This window comes from Leptonychotes weddellii, chromosome 8 (genome assembly GCF_054177405.1).
Source record: "Leptonychotes weddellii isolate Sample4059 chromosome 8, ASM5417740v2, whole genome shotgun sequence".
Lineage (NCBI taxonomy): Eukaryota > Metazoa > Chordata > Mammalia > Carnivora > Phocidae > Leptonychotes > Leptonychotes weddellii.
The window spans coordinates 820,580-842,194 of record NC_138376.1 but is presented as its reverse complement, the minus strand read 5'-3'; the positions used below and the strand labels follow the sequence as shown (position 1 = coordinate 842,194).

Sequence of the window (21,615 nt, the reverse complement as noted above, 5' to 3'; positions counted from 1 at the left end):
AGTGCATTGTCGCTTGTATTTGTAGAGTTCTTTTTCTGTGAAGGCTAGGTGTACATTTTTTATCCTTATAACATCCTTGCAGCTATTACTGTTCCTGTTTGCCAGGTGGGAAACATACGTAGAGAGCTTAAGTTACTTGAATTACTCTGGGCACGCATAATTAAAGGTAGATCTGAGACCAGACCTCAGATTTCTTCAGTGTTACCAAAGTTTTTTCTCCCAAATAGCACTGCTTTAAGTTTCTGTTTATCATTCTTCCCATGCCTTGCGAGTGCAAAACGGCAGGAAGGGCATCAGCAGAAATGATGCCTTTCTGTGCTAATGAGCTCGTTTGTGTTCTCACTGCCTGTGGGAAGTAGATGAAATTCTGCTTCTTCCTTTTAACAAGCACATATCCCTAGAGATGTGCTCTTGATCTTCTTTTTATTTATTTATTTATTTATTTATTTTTTAATCAGACAATTTTAATCAAGTGAATAGTAAGCAGTGAAAGTGCAATTGCATGAAGAGCCCCATATTTCACATGTTCAAACTGTTTTCCAGTGTCTTTACTTGTAAGGTGTTGAAGGTGGGACCCACTCTTGAATCTTCTTTCTAGTGGTAGAATAAGGTACATATTGTTCTGGAGTGCCACTCACATTGAACTTATGATTTGTCCAGATGAATTTACGAGCAGTAGGTGGTTTTGTTGTTGGAGGATCATCGGTCATACAGTGAAACCAACGATGCCATTCAGGGGGCACCATGTTTCCATCCACATCCCAAAATGTGTTTTTGCCATTCATTTCAGTAGTATATATAACCCATCGGTGACGGCCAAAAAACTGCTTGTTGTCTTCATAGTATTTGTTTCCATATTTGTCTTCCCCCACTAAGGTACCAACCCTCACATCATTTGTCCTGAAGAAAACCCGTAGATAGCCACGGAGGCCGCCGTGGCCGCTGACCTGCTGCAGCCCGCGTTTCAGGACCTGCAAGAGCTCCATCTTGTCCCGTCGCTCTTGATCTTCTTAATGTTGTTTGCTTCCTTTCATGAAGGAGTTTCTTGTAATGCATCTGTCCCATTGTTTTCAGGTCTCAGCCCGTGCACATGGACATGGACTCTGGGAGGAGGTGGTGCATTCAGAGTCTGCACCAGAGCTTCCAAATACTCCGCTCCAACCTGGGGCAACCCAGCACAAATCTCCAGTGCCCCAGGGGCCAGAAGAGAGAGGTGAGGGGCCAGATTTCATTGATGAGGAGGGAGAAGTAGAAAAGAAAGAAAGTGCCTGTTGAGTTCCTGGAGAACTAGGAAGTAGAATTTCTGTTTACAGACGAGTCCTAAGATCTGGGTTTGAATGTTTAGGCTTCAGATACAGACTATCAGTCCCACTGGTAGATTCATGAACAAATTAAAGAATTTGGGGATTTTTACATCTTCACACATTTCTGTTATCCCGGTGTAGTAACAACATAGGCGTTTTTGAGGTTTTGCTGGTATCATGCCACTTTCTTTGTAACTTTCAGTACATAATTCCTCACGCAAGAACATTTTCTTGGATAGCCACAGTAATGCGTCACAATTAGGAAATGTAACGCTGATACAGAAATAATCTGGGCTACAGTTCATATTTCTGTTTTGCCAGTTGTCCCAGTAATGTTCTTCCAGAGTCCAGTCCAAGATTACCCTTTGCAGTCGGTTGTCATGTTTCTTTAGACTCCTTTAATTTGGAATAGTTGCTCAGCCTTTCTTTGCCTTTCATGACTTTGACATTTTTGATGAGTACAGGTTGGTTGTTTTATAGAATGGCTGCAATTTGGGTTTGTGTAGTGTTTCCTTATGTGTAAATTCCAGTTGTGCATGTGTGGCAGGAGCACCCCAGAAGTGCTGTTGCCTCCTCCGCTGTGCCAGAGGAATTTGTCCTGTTACTGGTGTTGGTATCTTTGATGACTTGGTTATCAAAGTTGCTAGGTTGATCACTGTAAAGTTACTATTTTTCCCTTTATAATTAATAAGTAATTTGTGGAGAGATACTCGAGTGTGTTTATTTTCTTTTTTTTTTTAAAGATTTTATTTATTTGACAGAGAGAGAGAGACAGCAAGAGAGGGAACACAAGCAGGGGGAGCGGGGGAGGGAGAAGCAGGCTTCCCGCGGAGCAGGGAGCCCGATGCGGGGCTCGATCCCAGGACCCTGGGATCATGACCTGAGCCGAAGGCAGACACTTAACGACTGAGCCACCCAGGCACCCCTAAAACACTAGTTTTAATATTCCTTGATGCTTCTTGACTGAATCAGTGATTACTAAGATAAAATGATTTTCTAATTGTGTCATGCCTTCTACATTTATTTGTTGTAATAGACAGTGTTCCTTCCTCCCCGTTTTATTAATTTGTCAGTATGGACTCTTAGGTCCAGAAATAAAATATCTATATCTGTCTTTATTTTGTTACCATCTTTATTTTGGTGCTTAAATTGTCTCCGATTTGGTCAGAGGAGGCCCCTTCAGTTTGGCTCCTCCGTCCTTTTGACATTTCCCCATCATTTTTTGAGAACTTCTTACCTTCTTGCAGAACAAGGTGTTCTAGCTTTATCTTGTACTTGCTCTGCATTAGTTTTTTTTTCATTTATGTGGTTTATAGCAGTTTGTTCCATATAAATGGATTTTTAATATTTCTAAAGAAGCATAGAAACAGTTTCAGTTAGTAGTATGATTCTTGTCTAAAGTTCTAAAGCCTGTTGTTAATTTTGGTATTGCAATGTCTGATATCTGTAGGAAGCAGATAGTGGCAGTCATGGTACACATTTCAGAAAGGTAACAGAGTTAGTAGATATAAATTGGTTCTCATATTCCATTTGCCAAGAGATCAGGACCTAAAGAAACACCGTACAGAAGCACAAGGATTGAATGTAGCTTTGGTGGGAGAGAAGAAAATTGTAAAGCAATTCCTATTAGGAAACCAGTACTCTATTTTTGACATGTAACTTCAGGCTGAGCGGGACATCAGTGTGCACATGTCTTGTGGGCAGCCACAGGTATAGACCCAGAGCTCCCCCCCCCCAAAAAAAAGATTTTAAAAAAAGTTTATTTAAGCAACCCCTGTACCCAACGTTTGAACGCACGACCCTGAGATCTAGAGCTGCATACTCCACCTACCGAGCCAGCCAGGGGCCCTTCAGCATCTTATGTGCAAAATCTCAGAAATGCACATGTTCTGAAATACAAGCACCGTTGGAATGGGTTAGTGCTGGCTGCTGCAACTGTGGGACAGGGCTAGTCTCACTCAGCTCCTTTCTCCTCTCTCAGCCATCTCTACTTCTCAGAGTCCTACCCCTTCCCAGAAAGGAAGTCCTGGAGACCAGGAGATGACAGCAACACTTCTCACAGCAGGGTTCCAGGTGAGTTGTACTGCTTCTCTCTCAAAGCCCCTGACTCTGCTTGGCAGTGTGGGTGGCATCTACCTAAAGAGGTCTGGACTCTCTGTAGCAGTACTGACCAAGAACTTGCTCCAGATTCTTTTTGCATGATTCTTGATTATCCCAATAAATCTGGTGCATTTCCCTCTTCTTCCCAGCTTCTTTAGATCCCTTTACACAGTATGTTCCCCCCCTCTCGATCCTCTCCAACCCTGGCAGATCTCTGACAATGTGGGCTGCAGCTATGGAACAGTCCCAGTCCCACATGGGGATTTTGTTTTGTTTCAGACTTTAGAGAAGATCGAAGACATGGCTGTGTCCCTAATTCGAGAGGAGTGGCTTCTTGACCCATCACAGAAGGATCCCAGCAGAGATAATAGGCCAGAGAATTACAGAAACATGTTCTCCCTGGGTAAGGAGAGCTCTGGTTATTGTTATCAGTTAAGATGTTTTGTTTGTTATGTGATGGTAGCTCTGAACTTTCTGAAAGACATTGTTGAGTTTAAACTCAGGAACTAACAGAGAAACAGTGCTATAAAATGGACTTCAATTTTCCAGTCCAGGACTTACTTTGGGTACTATTCTATATGCAGTTGGAGTCATTTCTTCTGCTCCCAGTCGCATGGAATCTTTACCTAGATGTCACCCTATTAAGCCTTTTGTGCTCCGCCCTTTCAGTGACTGTGGCTTTTTTCATTTCTGTCCCATTAGGTCCTTCAGCAGTTCCATATTCCTTCCCACTCCCCTGCTTCTTGTCAGGTGATCCCTTCCTTGCTTTAGTGCCCTCCCAACATCCCTCTTTCTTCATGGCATTTCTTCCCCATTCGGCCTGTGGTACTTCTGCTTGACCCTGCTTTCATCTCCCTCTCTATTATGGCAGTATTTGGAGACAGATGGAAGTTTTGTGTTTACTGCTAGTTTTCCGTGTATATTTCCCATATGTTCGATTTCTTTTTAACATAGAGAATGGAAAGTGACATTGGCTTGATGGTTCTCACATTTTCATTTCAGGTGGTGAGACCAGGAATGAGAACAGGGAATTATCTTCGAAACAGGTAATATCTCCTGGAATCCAACCACATGGAGAGACAGCTGCCAAATGCAACGGGGATGTTATCGGGGGTCTTGAGCATGGAGAAGCCCGAGATCTCCTGGGCAGATTAGAGAGGCAGCGGGGAAATCCCACCCAGGAGAGACGACATAAATGTGATGAATGTGGGAAGAGCTTTGCTCAGAGCTCGGGCCTTGTTCGCCACTGGAGAATCCACACTGGGGAGAAACCCTATCAATGTAATGTGTGTGGTAAAGCCTTCAGTTACAGGTCAGCCCTTCTTTCCCATCAGGATATCCACAACAAAGTAAAACGCTATCACTGTAAGGAGTGTGGTAAAGCCTTCAGTCAAAACACAGGCCTGATCCTGCATCAGAGAATCCATACTGGGGAGAAGCCGTATCAGTGCAATCAGTGTGGGAAGGCTTTCAGTCAGAGTGCGGGCCTTATTCTGCACCAGAGAATCCACAGTGGGGAGAGACCCTATGAATGTAATGAGTGTGGGAAAGCTTTCAGTCATAGCTCTCACCTCATTGGACATCAGAGAATCCACACTGGGGAGAAGCCCTATGAGTGTGATGAGTGTGGGAAAACCTTCAGGCGGAGCTCACATCTTATTGGCCATCAGAGAAGCCACACTGGGGAGAAGCCCTACAAATGCAATGAGTGTGGGAGGGCCTTCAGTCAGAAGTCAGGCCTTATTGAACATCAGAGAATCCACACTGGAGAAAGACCCTATAAATGTAAAGAATGTGGGAAAGCTTTTAATGGGAACACCGGCCTCATACAGCATCTGAGAATTCACACTGGGGAGAAGCCCTATCAATGTAATGAGTGTGGGAAAGCCTTTATTCAGAGGTCAAGTCTCATTCGGCATCAGAGAATCCACAGTGGAGAAAAATCTGAATCCATAGGAGTTTAGGAAAAAAACCACAATCATAGTTTGGGCATTATTCAACTTTAGAGAAACCACAGGCTGGTGAGAGGTCTTTCAGTGTAGTAGAAAGAAAGTTTGTCATCATGCAGCCTCACTAGGGTCAGAATTGATAGTGGTGGCAGAGTTCGAATAGCTCTTCAGTAGTTTGGGCCAGTGCCTTGATGCAGGTGGATTAGCTTGACTGTCTTGGGAGGCGTCTGATGGAGTGGAGCTCCTGATGGTTTAATGTATCCTTTAGAAACAAAATAGCATTAGAGCAAGTTGCTTGTCATGGAGGCACTTAATTTTGTCTTTTGGGTGAGTAGCTGTAGGTTTGAGAGAGGCTACTCCTCCTAGTTCCTCTGCTTCTTCCCATTTCCTGTGACCCTCTTCCCCCATTTATTCCCCTGAGGGTCACTTGTGCTCCAAATCTGATCTGAGAAGCTACTTTAGAGTTTGAAGCAGCCTCTGTGTGAGACTTATTTTGTATTTAGCTTTCTAAGAACCTAGTTCTAGGGAAATTTTTACAGACACTTAATGTATTTATGCTTAAGTGTGCGTTTTGTTTTATTCTAATGTTCCTGATAGTCAGTGGAGAACCGTATTCCCACGCAAACTCAGAATGCTATATTTTTAACAGCACTCCAGCATTTTTCTTCATATATCACCTTCACTGACTCCACTGAGTCATTGAACATCCATACGTATCCTTCACCACCCCCAGTCCCAGTACCTGTGTCAGCAAAGGAAGTGATGGTTGTGGGAATGAAGCAGAGAAAGAGGTGAGTGGAGACAGCCTGGCTGCTCTTGAGCTCGGGTGGTTGTACGTTCTGGTAGCTTCTGGCTCTCCTTTCCACCTTCCCACTGAACACTGTGGTGGCACGGAGGTGGCAACATTATCCCAGTTACAGCGTCACGTGGGAGAAAGGGGAGACGGGTCCTTGAAGAAGACCTGAAAATCCTTGCAAAGAACGTACACGCAACCCTCTGGCCCATTACAGTACTGCCCTGTCAGGTTCTTACCAGTCTGCACAAACCCCTGACCAGATGGTCTGTCGCTCTTGTCATTACCCTGGTCCCACCTTGTTAGATGGCCTTAGCACCTCGCCCTTCATTCCCCATCTGTTTCTTGCCATGAGCTTTCTGTGTCCACAGTGGAGATCTGTCCAGTACTTCACCTCACAGCTCCTCATCCTCCTGAATTCTGGTGTACTCCATCTGTAATCCAGCAGAGACCCAGTAGTAACTCATCATCGCTGGGCACTATCTTTCTTGGAGGCTTTCAGTATACCAAGGGATATTATTATATAAGGTGATGAGGCTGGTTTGAGGAACACACCAGAATTTATGCATCCAAATGTGGTTTGTCCTTTAAATTTGGCACTTCTGGTTATTCCGTTAGTGCTACCGCTCCTCCAAATATTTGGAAGACTTTTACCCTTGAATAACGTCTCATTTTTTACCATTACCCACTTGTTCATCACATTTGGAATGGAGTTACTTTTGGCTTTTTTTCCAAAATCAGCTTTCAAAATTGGAATTGATTCCATTAATCCTATTCAGAAGAATAGGATACATGCCAAGAGAAGTTACACAATTTCACGCTGTTCTAAACAGGAACAACAATTCTTAACACGTATTGGTGTTTTTCAAAAGGTCATAAAATCTTTCAGCATAAAGGTCTGCCTTTTGGATCGTAAATTCCTTCTCTATAAAATCCCTTCTGTGGCCCACCCTGATCACTAACAACATCGAGGTTACTACCCCTGTTTCATTGAGTCCTTGATACCCACCTATCATTTGCAATCCTGGTTTCCTTGGCTAACTTTTTCAAAACAGTGCTTTCCATTATCCTTTGTTTTCTTACTCTTTTTTTTTTTTTCTTTTGGCCTATAGATTCCCTTGTACTCAAAGGGAATTCCATTCCTCATTCCCTTGTACTTGAAAGTTCAAGAAACCGGAAACAAATCTGGTTGTCTCCAGATCCTTGCTCTCTGCTTCAGCTGTGCCTCAGCCTCTGTAAGGTACCAGTTCTGCCTGAGGCCAGTACGCCCTGTGTGCAGATACTATATATGATGAGTACATCGTCCAGAGGGAAGATATGTGCACACGTACACACGGTCCTCCCACGTAGCTCCGAGGAGCACTTGTCTTCTCTTCCAGTGAAAGCTCTCAGAGCAACATGTTAAAATGACTGGAAGTATATCAGCTAACATCTCTCTACTCACAGTAATGTGTAGCTATGTTACTGAAATCTATAATTACTAAGCATCCGGCAGAAATTCCAAGAAAAGAATATATGCCAAGAAAGATTAGTGTGATGCTGGGATGAATGAGGAGAGACCGTGACTTGAAAGAACTATCGAGGTTAGTTCAGCCCACATGCAGAAATAGCCATGTAGTGTAAGAGTAGAAAAGGCTGTTGTTTCTTTGGGGGCATACGTAGAAGTCCATTCTTGGTCTCCACTTCTCACTCTTTGCACTAGAGTGTTGTTGATCCATCTTTATGAGCCTGAGCTCCTGACTGAGTGATGTGTGCTAAGTTCCTTTATATCCTGCAGATTCTATTTTTATGCTCTTAATCTGAAATGAACTGTTCACCAGTACTTTCTTCTCCCATCATGATCTCATTTTAGGGCCCAGCATGATAATGTGGTTCTTCTGTAACTCTGCTGCCATCCAACTTAGTCCTAGAAGACACATCTTAGGTTTCAAAGATTTCCGCCATTGAGCAAGGTGGCAGCGCTAGAATGTGGTGGATGATTCCTATACAGAGCAGTTAGCTTTATTCTTGGTCCTGAGACTCTAAATAGTAATAGCTGACATTTATTAAGCACTTACTGTGTGCCAAGCCCTATGCTAAGCATTTTTCATGGTTTGATAGATCGTATATCCCGCATTTTATAGATGAGGAAATAGGCTTAGAGGGGTGAGTGAGTTGACCAAGGTCATGGAGCTGGGAAGTGACAAAGCAGGGGCTCTGCCCGGCAGGGTCAGATTCTCGAGCCTGTGCTGCTGACCCTTGTGCTACCATGTCTCTGGTGAACACCCTGACCCTGGCCAGCCATGTGGAAATTCTGTATCCCTGGCCATAAGAGCTATTGGGGAAGGGAATGTACAGTATAGTATAGTACAGATCCATTGCAGTTATTGGATCATTGGTTGAAAATGTTATTTTGGTTGATAACTTTTGATGCTCTGTAGTACTAGAAAGCTAAATGGTACAAGTAAATCATGTTTAAAAGAGTAATTCAGAGAATAAAGCAATAATGTACAGATTCGAGTACATTTCTCTCTAAACTGCCCCAGGGAACTAGAATTGTGGAGGGAAATGAAATATCCATGTGCCGTGCCAGGCCAGGCATATGGTCGGTTGGGATGACAGTAAAATTTACCTACAGCATAAAATGTGGAAACCCTTCAACTTCACTGCCATTTCTAACTGCCATTCTGTTCTTCTGTCATTCATGGTTTTTCAAATGTACCATCCATCGCTCAATCCCATTTTCTCATTACTATACTTTTGAAACTTCTTACTGGCTTTTGTACTCAGTATTCCACTGAAGTGTCCTATGGATAAATATCAATGCCTTTTCTTAGTTCTTGTCCTTCTTGATCTGTATTTCACACTGCTGAGTTTACCCTGCAACTCAGGAATTCTCTTCTTTGGCTTGTAGGATCCTTTTTGGTCATTTTCCTCCCAGTTTCTAGCTTTTCTTTATTGGTCTTTTTTCTCCTCTCCACGGAGAATAACCTTCATGTCTTGATTATTCCAGTATTTTTTCTGTATTCACTTCTATTTATTTTGATTGTTTACACTTACTGTGTTTCAGTAACTTATTTCCCACCCTGTGGGTCAGATACCTACACAGCTTGGTATTCGAAAACAGACCTCATCACTCTTGTCCCCCAGCTCCCATTTTCCTTTTAAATAGGCGTTCTTGCTTAACTTCTTAACCCTGAAAAGACTCACTGCCCTTCATATTTCTTTTTTTTTTTTTTTTAAGTGGGCTCCATGCCCAACGTGGGGCTCAATCTCACGACCCCAAGATCGAGTCCTGTGCTCTACTGACTGAACCAGCCAGGCGCCCTGTCCTTCATATTTCTTATCCCTATCTTATAGTTGTCTTTGTCTTTTTCTGCTCTCCACTCGACATTCCGGTTCTTAGTTTTCTCCATGAGGCTGGATCTTTTACATTTCTGCCAACCCCTTATAGCCTTCTGCAGATCCATACCATATGACGCCCAGGAAATTGTAATTTCTTTCTAGTTCCCTTGCTTCCAAGATTCCCATCCTGTAATGCTTCTAAGGTCATCCTCCTCAGAATCCATTTTTAGTCCAGAACACTCAGCAGATGATTCTTATCAGAGCACTGGTGTTCCAAGTTCTCCCGTTATTTTGCCCTTCATGCTTAATCTGCCTCTGCCTCATTCTCTGGCATATTCACCTCGACTCATCTTGTTCACACTGTTGTCTTACAAGCCCTTGCCTCTGTGCCTTTCTCATGCAGCATCTTTTGTTTAGATTGTTTTTTGGCCCCAGCTCTTGTTCATCACTCCCTTTAAGCCTAGCTTCTTTGTATCTTCTGAGTGAGCTCTCTCTGACTTCACCTTACACTGAGACCTCCCTTGTTCTGTGCTGCCTCAGCACTTATCCTTTGAGTTTGTACTGTGGTCCATGCACTTACTAATATGTTGCTTTGTAATTATTTTCTAGCACTCTGTACTGTAGTTCACATTTGTATTTATTTCCAAAATTAAATTGTAAGCTCCTTGAGGGCAGGAATAATGACTTCTACATTTGTATCTCTGCACCCCCTAGTGCCTAGTACAGTGCTGAGCACACAGTAGGTGTTTAATAAATGCTTGTCGAATCATTGTGTGGATTATTTATGGAGTTACCTACAGAAAATTTTAAGCTGTTTTCAAGGCTTATATGTCTCTCTTACCACTTTGTATGCAGATCTGTTTCTGTAGTACAACTACAACTGCCTGTTCCTCAAACTAAGACTAAAAAAAAATCCAACTTCAGGGGCACCTGGGTGGCTCAGTTGGTTAAGCGTCTGACTTTGGCCCAGGTCATGATCTTAGCGTCCATGGGATCAAGCCCCGCATCCATTGCAGCATTGGGCTCTGTGCTAGGTGGGGAATCTGCATCTCCCTTTCCCTCTCCATCTGCCCCTCCCCCCGCTCGCTCTCAGGCTCTCTCCAATAAATAAAATCTTTATTTATTTATTTTTTTTAAGATTTTGTTTATTCATTAGACCGCGAGAGAGGAAACACAAGCAGGGGGAGTGGGAGAGGGAGAAGCAGGCTTCCCACTGAGCAGGGAGCCCGATGCGGGGCTCGATCCCAGGACCCTGAGATCATGACCCGAGCTGAAGGCAGATGCTTAACGACTGAGCCACCCAGGCACTCCCCTCCAATAAATAAAATCTTTAAAAAAAAAAAAATCCCAACTTTAGAATATATGCAAAAACAAATATGAAGCTCTCCATTTATTTGGCCAAATGTATTTATTCATTAAGGAAAAAAATAGGAATAAGAAACTAGAGACTACTGTGTTAAGATTATCATTGCAAAAGTGCTTGAGAATAGGCTTTTGTATCTGAGGCTTTTATATCTGAGGTTATACCCAGTGGTTCTCAACTGGAGAAAATTGGCAACCTCTGGAGATATTTTTGGTTGTACCATCAGTGGACAGTTGGGATGCTACTGACATCTAGCAGATAGAGGCTAGGGATGCTGCTAAACGTCCTGCATGCCCAAACAGCCCTCACAACAAAAGACATATCTGGCTCCGTATGTTTATTAGTGCCATGAGAAACCCTGGTCTAGATATATTTAAGGTATATAGGAGAAAGAAGAGATACGAATACCAGCACTGCGATTAGAAAAATTAACTGGCAAACTTTAACAGAACCCTGTGTGTATATGTTTTATAATATGTAAGATTAGAAAAGAAAAAGCCTTAAATGATGGGAGTTCACGGCAATATACATGTTGGGGTGATGGTAAACCATAAAATGGTTGATGATGATGTTCTAAGGTTGCTTTCAGCATCAGATCTGCCTCCATTGTTGCTCCATCATTCTACCAAGTTAAGTGTTCTAGGACTACAAGTCTAGTGCTAGCCTTCCCCATCTTGGCTCGTTACATAGAATCAAAGATAAAACTTCGGCAGGGGGCCTCTAACTTATAAACGATTTAGCTTTGGGGACAACACAACCTTCAACAGCCCCTTCGGCAGTCCCTCTAGATAGGATTAACTATTCCAAGGAAGCCACAAGCCAGAAAGAGTTTGCCAAGTAAAACACCCACTTACATAGTTTTTAGCAGACTGTTAAGGAGAAAATGTGATTTCCTATGGTTTAAAAGATCAAGAGTATTCATCTTTTGTAGCTCTATGGCACCTAAACAGGTTTGGAAAGGATCAACTTGAGATAGTTGGTTTCAGTGTGTAACACACCAAAGAAATAACTGCGTTTCTCTGTTGTGTTTAATTATTCATGGTCTATAGAATGCTAGGCTTGGAAGTGACTTTTGAAATTCTGTAAATGGAGATGCAGAGGGGCCCTGTGGCTTGCACTGGATCACCCGTTAGTTAAAGTTAGCGGTACAGGTAGAGAATCCAGGCTTCCTGATGCTTTGCCCATTTCTTTTCCGGCTGTTTATACCCTCAGGTCTGACCCTTGTAATATGTTCTTAATTTGTACTCTGCCATGGGATGGATTCATACTAAGTGCCTCCAACTGTAATGTTTCATTTTAGGAACTACTTTTATCAGCTTGTATGTCCATACAAGTATACTGACTGGTGTCTTGAGTTAAATTCTTCCAGAAATGGCTAGTTCGAGGGAGTTCGCGGTGTTATCACAGTCAAGTTTTGAAAGCCCTGGTCCCTAATCTTAAAGCACAGAGGATCTGCAGCTCTGGCTTTCCGAGCTCCTGCGGTCCCGCGTGTCGGTTTTAGGGATCCTGTAGGGCCCACCTCGAGATGTTCCAAAATTCAAGAGTTGTCCGTCCTACACCAGCAAAATCGGGACGCCCAAAGCACATTCGGGAGTGGCGCCACACAGGCGCCCGAGGCCGGAACCAGGTTGGGGCAGCTAGAGGGCCCGCCCGGAAGTTTTCAGGGGGCCGCCCCGGAAGTGCCGGGACTTCCGGTCCGTGTGTGGCGGCGTGGCCGGCGTTGCTCGGCGGCACCTGCAGGTTGCCTCCCTCCCGCCGGGATCGAGTACCCTGGGGCCAGGCCCGCGGTGTTTGGGGCCGCGGGGGCGACGCCCAGGTGCGGCTGGCCGGAGGGGTTTTTCTCGCGGTTCGGAGCTGCTCCCTCTCGGGGTGGTAAGCCTGGGCTTTGGTACGGCCTCCCGAGCTTTATTGAGTCCCGACAACACCGTGCCTTCCTGGTAGGCGCGCAGCTCGCCTTCCCAAACGAAAGGGGGACACGGCGGACGACTCGAAATGAGTATAGGAGAGGCTTCCCCTCCACTTCTTGTGCCCAGGACGACTCCCTCTGAACGCAGCGTACACCTCTGTTACAGCTTGGCGGTAGTTAATGGCCCGCCCCTCAAGCAGCCACTTCTCCATCCACTCCCGCGCAGAACGGCCTCCCAGCGAGCGCGCTGCTGTTCTCCCGGCCCGGAGTGCCCCGGGACGATGTCGGGGCAGAGTCTGCGGCACAGGCCCCACAGGCTACCCCAGCAGGCGATGTGACAGCCTTCTTAGCAAATTAGCCCCCTGTTTGCGTTCTTTCCTCCCATCCCCTCGGTAGTTAGTGTAACACTATGGCAGTCTTTGCCTTTTCTGTGAGTAAAATAATGTTTCTTTTACAGAAGAAGGGTAACGGAAAAAGAGGCCCTTAAGAGGAATCTTACCAGATTGCAGACTCGAAAACTGTGTGGCAGACGTAGAGGGGTTGTTTTTGCTGGTTTCAAGAATTCTGTTACCAGAAAACTCGTCTCTCAGCTGGCTCCAGCAGCTCGGTTGACAGTGGCTGAGGAGGGTCAGGCAGGTCTGGGAGAGGGACCAGCATGGGGGCGGGGCGTCGCCGAGGAAGTGACTGAGTTGGATGAACCCAGACAGCAGCAGAGGAAGGGAGAGATATTTATTAAGTCCTCGTAAAACTTTTAGTCTCTTACATATGTGTCTTTTTTTCCTTCTTCTATTTTTTGGGGCATGTACGTCTAAACCTGTGATTGTGGCCAAATCACTTAATCTCTGTGTGCCTCCATTTCCTCGAATGTAAACGAGGATGATAAAAAGCACCTGCCTAGAATTGTTATCAATATTACATGAACAGTATCTGATACATAAGTAGTATCTAAATATTTGTTGTCATTATTTCTTTTTCTCCATACCTCCCTGGGATGGGCCTGCTCTCTTGATTCATTTGTTTATACAGTGATACATTCATGATTTCATGTGTTTAATTTTTTTTCCAGGTCCCAGCTCTTGCACACATTTAAGAAGTAATCTATCAAGAAATACCAGCCCTGGGAGCAAAGGGAGAATCACTGTCTCTCCAGCTCCTACCCAGGAATACACCATTGAAATATCAACTATAGGGACCCTTTACCCCACAGGAGGGTAGTAAGTGTTAAACTTTGACATTTTGTGGTCTTCTGAAGGCTCTGGAAGTAAGGGACCTGGGGAGACTTTTTTTTTTTTTTTTAACTTACTTAACAAGATCAGAGTAAGGGTGTTGTTATGAACTCAGCAGAATCTGGTTCAAAGGGAGGGTGGAGCAAGAGGGCACCCAGCACACTGCTGCCGTTTCCACAGTATGTTATTGTCCAAGAGTTCCATGTTTACTACCTGTTGTCTGAGACATAAGGTGTATATATGTGCTCCATTTTTTACTTATCTTTGACTGTTTGTGGTGGTTTTGTTTTTTTTTTACCTTGCAGGAATTTTGATTCTCTGTATGGACCCCAAATGTATCAGTCTTTTCATTCATTGCCTCTGGATTTGGGTTCATAATTAGAAAGGCTTTCTTACAGTGAGTTTTAAAAGACTTCTCCCACATTTTCCTCTGGTACTTTTTATAGTTTACATTTGTAACACAACTTCAATTTATTTGGAATATTTACCTGAGTATAGACCAAGGAAGGAATCCAGTTTAACATTTTTCCAGATGATGACCTAGTTCTCACCATACATTTATTGAAGAGTCTACTCATCTTTTTCTTACTGATTTAGTACCTTTATTCTATGCTCTATTTCTCCCTCTGATTGCATCTATTTCTGGACTTTCTATTCTGTACCATTTGTGTGTCTCACTCACCAGTAGGACACTGTCCCACTGAGACTTTATAATCTGTTAAAGATCATTTAGAACAAGTGCTCCTTCATTACCCTCCTTTTTCAGTTTTCCCAGAGTCTTGCTTGTTTATTTATCTGTGTGAATGTTAAAATCTACTTCTAAAAAATTTTATATTTTTATTGGAATAGTGTTAAATTTACAAATTAAGAAGTAATTTCTGAGTGCTAAGTGGAAGGATTTGGGAGTGCGATAGATCTAGGTTCAAATTTCCTCTCTGCTGTTTGATTAGTTGTCCAACCTCGAAAAATCTGCTTTTCAGTTTTCATATATATGAGAGGAGGATTGTAACGTCATCCTTGCGGGAATAAAGGAGATAAGAGGTATAAAATGCCTTGTTTGAAGTAAACAGAACCCTATCAGGTGACCGGCTCAGGAACCACTGAGAGGGAAACCTCCGGGGCCCTAGAGCGGCCCGTCAGGTGCCCGGCGCGGGTGTCTGCAGAAGTCGACGTCTCTGTTCGCGTCCCGACTTCCGTTCTCCCGGCCTAGAAGGTCCAGGCGGGGCGTCGTCTCGTCCTTGCTGTTGGGTTTTGGGTGAGCTCTGAGGCAGCCAGGTTGACTCAGCCGCGTGCCCTTTGCCCCCTCCCCCTGCTCCTCTTCTCCAGGTGCCGAGCCCTCGGCTCTGGGAAGGGGTGGTGGGGCCGCGTGTCCCGGGCGAGGTCCCCACGCCCCCGGCAGCCGCTCCTCTTAGTGCTGTTGACCCTGCTTGCCCTTCTCACAGGGCTGAATTTAGGGTGCGGGGGGGGGGGGTGTCCTCAGGGGCCTCTCCAGTGTGTGACAACCTTCGTAGCTGAGGGACACTGCCAGTTCTTTCGAGGGGTTCCTGAAAACTCTTTTTGCCTCAAAGAAAAAAGTTAGCTAAAACTCCTTTCTTCCGCGTTTTTGGTGCATTTTCCCTCGCCCCTCCCAGCCTCTTTCTTCTGTTGAAAAGATTAGAGCAAATGCCTCTCCTCCTTCTTGATAGCTTTTCTTCGAAGTTAAAAATGTTAACCCAAAGCTATCTGGTAACAGAAGGGTATTTTACACATATCTTTAGCGTTAAGGTCATTTATTCAGAGAAAAAAAAAATATATATCCTTTGTAGTTGCCTGAAGTGTCAGCAGTTTGGAGCTGTGAGGGGAAGAGAAGGCACATGGAGGCGGGGACGGGAGCAGATAATTCCAGTGTGAGCAGGCTGCAGGCCCAGAGGGGTTTGGGTGGGACTAGGGAATTCTCCAAGTTTTGCTAATAATAGCACAGCAGCCTAGCCACATGCTTCCATGGTAACCATGTCTTCCGGATTCTAGGCAAGAGTCCGTGTGTCTGTGAGCCGGACACCAGTGAGCCTTTTTCAGGGTTGCCGGGAAGCTGCTGTTCAGAGGAACGTGATAGGACAGCGTCACTGAGAAACGGTTCAGCTCCTGCGCCACGGAGGGTAGTGTCCATGTGCCAACAAACCTGTGCCACACTGGTGGGGAAACCTCCATACCCCACCCGACAACAGGAGGAAGGCAGCCAGACACTTTACAAAATACGCGTTTGTATAAAGAAACATTCAGAGGCACAACAAACTAATAAAAATGCTTACCTCTGCGGGTGGTAAACAGAGGAGGATCATGGTGGAAATAAGACTTTCTATTTGTCTTTTTAGAGAATTTTGACTTTTCAATTGTATATTATCTATTCAAAAACAGACTCATTTTTTAATTTTTATTTTTTTAACTTTTATTTAAATTCCAGCTAATTAACATACAGTGTTATAATAGTTTCAGGTGTATAATAGAGTGATTCCACAATTCGATACTCACGACAAATGCACTCTTTAATCCCCATCACCTGTTTAACCCATCCCCCACCCCCCTCCTCTCTGGTAACCATCATTGTGTTCTTTGTAATTAAGAGTCTGTTTCTCGATTTGTCTCTTTCTCTTTTTTTCCCTTTGTTTTATTTCTTAATTTCCACATATGAGTGAAATCCTATGGTATTTGTCTTTCTGTGACTTATTTCGCTTAGCATAGTACACTCTAGCTCCATCCGTGTCTTTGCAAATGGCAAGATTTTGTTCTTTTTCTGGCTGAGTAATATTCCATTGTGTATATATGCACACACCATTTCTTCTTTACCCATTCATCAGTCAATGGATATTTGGGCTCCATAGTTTGGCTATTGTAGATAATGCTGCTATGAACATCAGGGTGCATGCATCTCTTTGACTCAGTGTTTTTATATTCTCCGGGTAAATACGTAGTAGTGCAATTGCTGGATCATAGGGTAGCTCTGTTTTTAACTTTTTGAGGAACTACCATACTGTTTTCCAGAATGGCTACACCAGCTTGCATTCACACCAAAAGTGTAGGAGGGTTCCCCTTTTTCCATATCCTCATTAGCATTTCTTGTTTCCTGACTTGTTAATTTTAGAGCCATTCTGACTGGTGTGAGGTGGTATTTCACTGTGATTTTGATTTGAGTTTCCCTGATGATGAGTGATGTTGAGCTTTTTTTTTTTTTTTTTTTTAAGATTTATCTGTTTATTTTAGAGTGACAGCACAAGCAGGAGGGGCAGAGGGAGGTGGAGAGAGAATTGCAAGCAGACTCCACGCTGAGTGAGGAGAGAGCAGGCACAGGCAAGGGGAGCTGCAGGCAGAGGGAGAAGCAGGCTCCCCACGGAGCAGAGCCTGATCCGGGGCTCAATCTCATGACACTGAGATCAGGACCTGAATCAAAACCAAGAGTCAGACGCTTAACTGTGCCACCCAGGAGCCCCTTGAGCATCTTTTCATGTGTCTGTTGGCCACATATGTATCTTTTTTTTTTTTTAAGTTTTAATTTTTTAAGATTTTATAAAGAGAGCAGGAGCTGGTGGGGAGGCAAAGAGGGAGGGAGAAGCAGGCTCCCCACTGAGTAGGGAGCCTGATGTGGGGCTTGATCCCAAGACCCTGAAAACATGACCTGAGCCAAAGGCAGATGCTTAACCGACTGAGCCACCCAGGCATCCAGTATAGACATTGTAACAATGTTTGTTCTTCTAATCCATGAACATGGAATATCTTTCCATTTCTTGTGGTGCATAGACAAATTTTTTTAAAGGTTTTATTTGACACAGAGAGAGTGGGGAGAGAGCAGGCACAGGCAAGGGGAGCTGCAGGCAGAGGGAGAAGCAGGCTCCCCACGGAGCAGAGCCTGATGTGGGGCTCGATCCCAGGACCCTGGGATCATGACCTGAGCCGAAGGCAGATGCTTAACCGACTGAGCCACCCAGGTGCCCCATAGACAAATTTTTTAAAGTTTATTTTTTTTTAATTTTTTTAAAGATTTTATTTATTCGTCAGAGAGAGTGTATAAGCAGGGGCAGTGGCAGGCAGAGAGAGAAGCAGGCTCCCCGCTGAGCAAGGAACCCCATGTGGGACTCCATCCCAGGATCCTGGGATCATGGCCTCAGCTGAAGGCAGACGCCCAACCAACTGAGCCACCCAGACGTCCCTGAAGTTTATTTTTATTTTATTTTTTAAAAGTTTTATTTATTTAAGAGAGAGAGCACAAGCAGGGGGGAGAGGGAGAAGCAGGCTCCCCCCTCAGCCAGGAGTCCGACATGGGCCCAAGCCGAAGGCAGACGCTAACCCACTTAGCCACCCAGATGCCCCTTAAGTTTATTTATTTATTTTAAGTAATCTCTACACCCAACATGACCCCAAGATCAAGAGTCACATGCTCTTGTGACTGAGCCAGCCAGGCTCCTGGCATAGACAGATTTTTATTTTTATTTCTTTTTATTTTTTTTTAAGATTTTATTTATTTATTTGACAGAGAGAGACACAGCGAGAGAGGGAACACAAACAGGGGGAGTGGGCGAAGGAGAAGCAGGCTTCCCGAGGAGCAGGGAGCCCGATGCGGGGCTCGATCCCAGGACCCTGAGATCATGACCTGAGCTGAAGGCAGACGCTCAACGACTGAGCCACCCAGGCGCCCCTAGACAGATTTTTAAATAAAATTTTTAGAATAATTTCTGGGTACTCTGGACATTTTAGAGTTATAGAAAGATTTTGAAGATAGTACAGAGAGTTCCTATATACCCCACACCCAGTTTCCCATATTATTAATACCTTACATTAGTTTAGTACACTTATAAATATTGAATTACTGTTGATTATTATTAAAATCCATACTTTATTCACATTTTCCTCATTTTTACCTAATGTCCTTTTTCTGTTCCAGGGTCCCATGTAGGATACCATATTACTTTTAATTGTCACATCTCCTTAGGCTCCTCTTGGGTGTGATGGTTTCTCAGACTTCACTTGTCTTTGATGACCTTGACAGTTTTGAGGAGTCCGGTTTTTTTGTAGAACGCCACTCATTTGGGATTTGACCGATGTTTTTCTCATTATTATACTGCTGTTAAAGGTTTTGGGGAGGAAGACCTCAGAGATGAAGTGCCATTCTCATCATATCAAGGCTACATACTGTCCACTTACTACTGCTGAGACATAAAACAATTTGTAAAACGAAAGAGGCAGAGAGGAGATAATTTATGTAATTTGAGTTTGCGGCAGAAGTTTTATCAAGTTTGGAGACAGAATTGGGTTTGTTGCCAGGGGTAAGAGAGAGGTGACAATCCACCAAGCTTCCACACATTGGTCTGAACTGTAAAGATGGAATGGGCTGAAGGAGCCCCGTTCTTTGGAGAGGTGAGGGGTCTGATGTGTCACAGTTCCACGGGAGACAGAGCATCCCTGCTGGCCAGGTGCTGTCCCAGCCCCAGCAGCTACAGCAGTGCTGTAGCAGGTGGAGCTGCTTTTATCCCTAGGTTTCTCTTACAGCCCGAATAGCGGGGACTTCTGTGAGTGGTGAAAACACAGCTGTCAGTCATGTTACTGTCACTTTTCCAAACTTATTATCAGTTGAATTTCTGCTGCTTTTGCATTCTCTATCCTTCATCTGCTGTACTTTCTACAAATCTCTTCAATTCCTGTCTTGTGTCCCAATTTAGTTAAATACGATAAAAAGTCTGTCTAAGTAGGAACTATGTATTATTTTTATATTCACTTATATTCCAGATTCTGTGCTTTACATACCTTTATGAAGGGTAGATTTTAAATAGACGTTTGAGTCAGATGTTCATTCTATTAGTTTTGTGATATGTTCCGGCGTACAGACTAAATAAAACATTTGATCTGGCTGTCATACAAGTGGTGTGTCCTGGGTTTATCAAACATGTTTGAGAGTAATAGTTAAAGTCTGTATCCTGTCCTATTGCTTTAGCAGCAGGGAATAAATTACATTTGAAAGTCTGTTTGTTATTATTTCAGGAATCAAGGCCAGAGGTATGAATAAGGTGGCGATTCTGAAGGGAAGATTTTTGTAAGGATGGACCCACACCAGCAGATTGCCAGCATATATAATAGGGATACATTACAGATTCCCAAGTATGAAAAAACCTCTCAGTATATGAACCAGGTACAAAGGCATGAGGACAGGCCCACAGAAGAAAGACGGTATACATGTAGTGAATGTGGAAAGAAGTTTGCTCAGAGCTCAGGCCTTGTTCGACATCGGAGAATCCACACTGGAGAGAAACCCTATGAGTGTCATCACTGCGGAAAAGCCTTCAGTGTGCGCTCAACCCTCACTGTGCATGAAAGAATCCACACTGGCGAGAAGCCCTATACTTGTAATGAATGTAGGAAAGGCTTCAGTGTGAGGGCACACCTGATCATCCATCAGAGAATCCACAATGGAGAGAAACCCTATGAGTGTAATGAATGTGGCAAAGCCTTTAGTGTGAGCTCAGACCTTATCAAACATCAGAGAATACACTCTGGTGAAAAGCCCTATGAGTGTGACGAGTGTGGGAAAGCCTTCAGCGTGAGCTCAGCCCTCATCAAACATCAGAGAATCCACACAGGAGAGAAGCCGTATGAGTGTAAGGAGTGTGGGAAGGCCTTCTATGTGAACTCCGCCCTTATTAATCATCAGAGGATTCACTCTGGAGAAAAGCCCTATGAGTGTGGAGAATGCAGGAAAGCATTCAGCCAAATCTCCACCCTTATCCATCACCAGAGAATCCACACTGGAGAGAAACCGTACGAGTGTGATGAGTGTGGGAAAGCTTTCCGTGGGAGTTCTAATCTTACTAAACACCAGAAAATACATGGCAAAGGAAAGTGTCCGCAGTGATTTATGTGGTGAAGATATTCCAGAGGCCTTTTTTGTATCAGAAGTTAACACCAAAAGAAGGGTATGGTAAAAGTTAGTGTGTGTGTTTTTTTTTAAGTTAGTGTTTTAATTGATACTTGGTCCCTTAGAATATTGAAGAAGTGAGAAGTCAGTGAAAATGACTCCAGAATGGTGACTAGTTGAAATTCTAAAATCACATCTACTGAGAATGCCACTTTCCAACTCATAAGGTAAAGCCATTTAAATATATACCGTAACGTAGTTTGTTTTGGTTTAGGAAGAGCAAACGTCAGTAATTCAAACATTGTTTTTATTTTTCTCATGTACAAGCCTTTTGTTGTTGCTGCCAGTATTATGGGTGAAACTTAGGATTCAGCTGTTTTGAAATCGGAAGTAGTGTTGATTGGTGGGACAGGAACCACATATTCTCATTGTTTCTGGAAATACTAACCAATTGGTTTTCCTTTCTTTGCCTTGGATGTACCTCTGTTCTCTCAGGAGTGATTAGATAGATGGGTTAGTAACTTCCTTGGCAGAGGGTAGACTGCCTCTTTTTAGGTAGGAATCCAGTAGATAATTCTTCAGGGTCATTCTTGCTTTGCCAACAAAGTCCCAGGCCTTTTGACTTACTGATCCAATAAACCCCCTACACCTGACGGAGCTTCCTGAACTAAAACAAAACAAAAACAAAAAGCCAGGGGCGCCTGGGTGGCTCAGTTGGTTAAGCGACTGCCTTCGGCTCAGGTCATGATCCTGGAGTCCCTGGATCGAGTCCC

The 21,615-nt window shown here is 43.9% G+C and overlaps 2 protein-coding genes and 1 pseudogene across 7 annotated transcripts in view; 2 read left to right on the top strand and 1 right to left on the bottom strand.

The window, feature by feature from the left end:
- Window positions 1-21,615, top strand: part of ZKSCAN8 (zinc finger with KRAB and SCAN domains 8) — a 36,973-nt gene that overhangs the window by 9,892 nt on the left and 5,466 nt on the right. The window contains exons 3-8 of one of the 3 annotated variants that reach the window (XR_014147329.1): window positions 1,075-1,213; window positions 3,286-3,377; window positions 3,684-3,807; window positions 4,407-6,144; window positions 13,806-13,953; window positions 20,968-21,069. Coding sequence is in view for 1 of the 3 variants with exons in the window: in XM_006736765.3 (XP_006736828.2) it covers window positions 1,075-1,213; window positions 3,286-3,377; window positions 3,684-3,807; window positions 4,407-5,368 (1,317 nt within the window). In the remaining 2 variants the exon portion in view is untranslated. Of the gene's footprint in view, window positions 1-1,074; window positions 1,214-3,285; window positions 3,378-3,683; window positions 3,808-4,406; window positions 10,241-13,196; window positions 13,954-20,967; window positions 21,070-21,615 lie in introns of those variants that run through there. The other 2 variants (XR_014147328.1, XM_006736765.3) reach the window with 2 other exon arrangements.
- On the bottom strand, window positions 463-1,026 carry LOC102736166 (NADH dehydrogenase [ubiquinone] 1 alpha subcomplex subunit 12 pseudogene; annotated as a pseudogene).
- LOC102738274 (uncharacterized) overlaps window positions 13,814-21,615 on the top strand; it is a 13,268-nt gene continuing 5,466 nt past the window's right edge. Inside the window, exons 1-2 of one of the 4 annotated variants that reach the window (XM_081827384.1) lie at window positions 13,814-13,953; window positions 19,972-20,900. In XM_081827384.1, coding sequence (XP_081683510.1) covers window positions 20,030-20,839 — 810 coding nt within the window. In that variant the 5' untranslated portion in view covers window positions 13,814-13,953; window positions 19,972-20,029 and the 3' untranslated portion in view covers window positions 20,840-20,900. Of the gene's footprint in view, window positions 13,954-14,270; window positions 21,070-21,615 lie in introns of all 4 variants that reach the window. The other 3 variants (XM_081827381.1, XM_081827383.1, XM_081827382.1) reach the window with 3 other exon arrangements.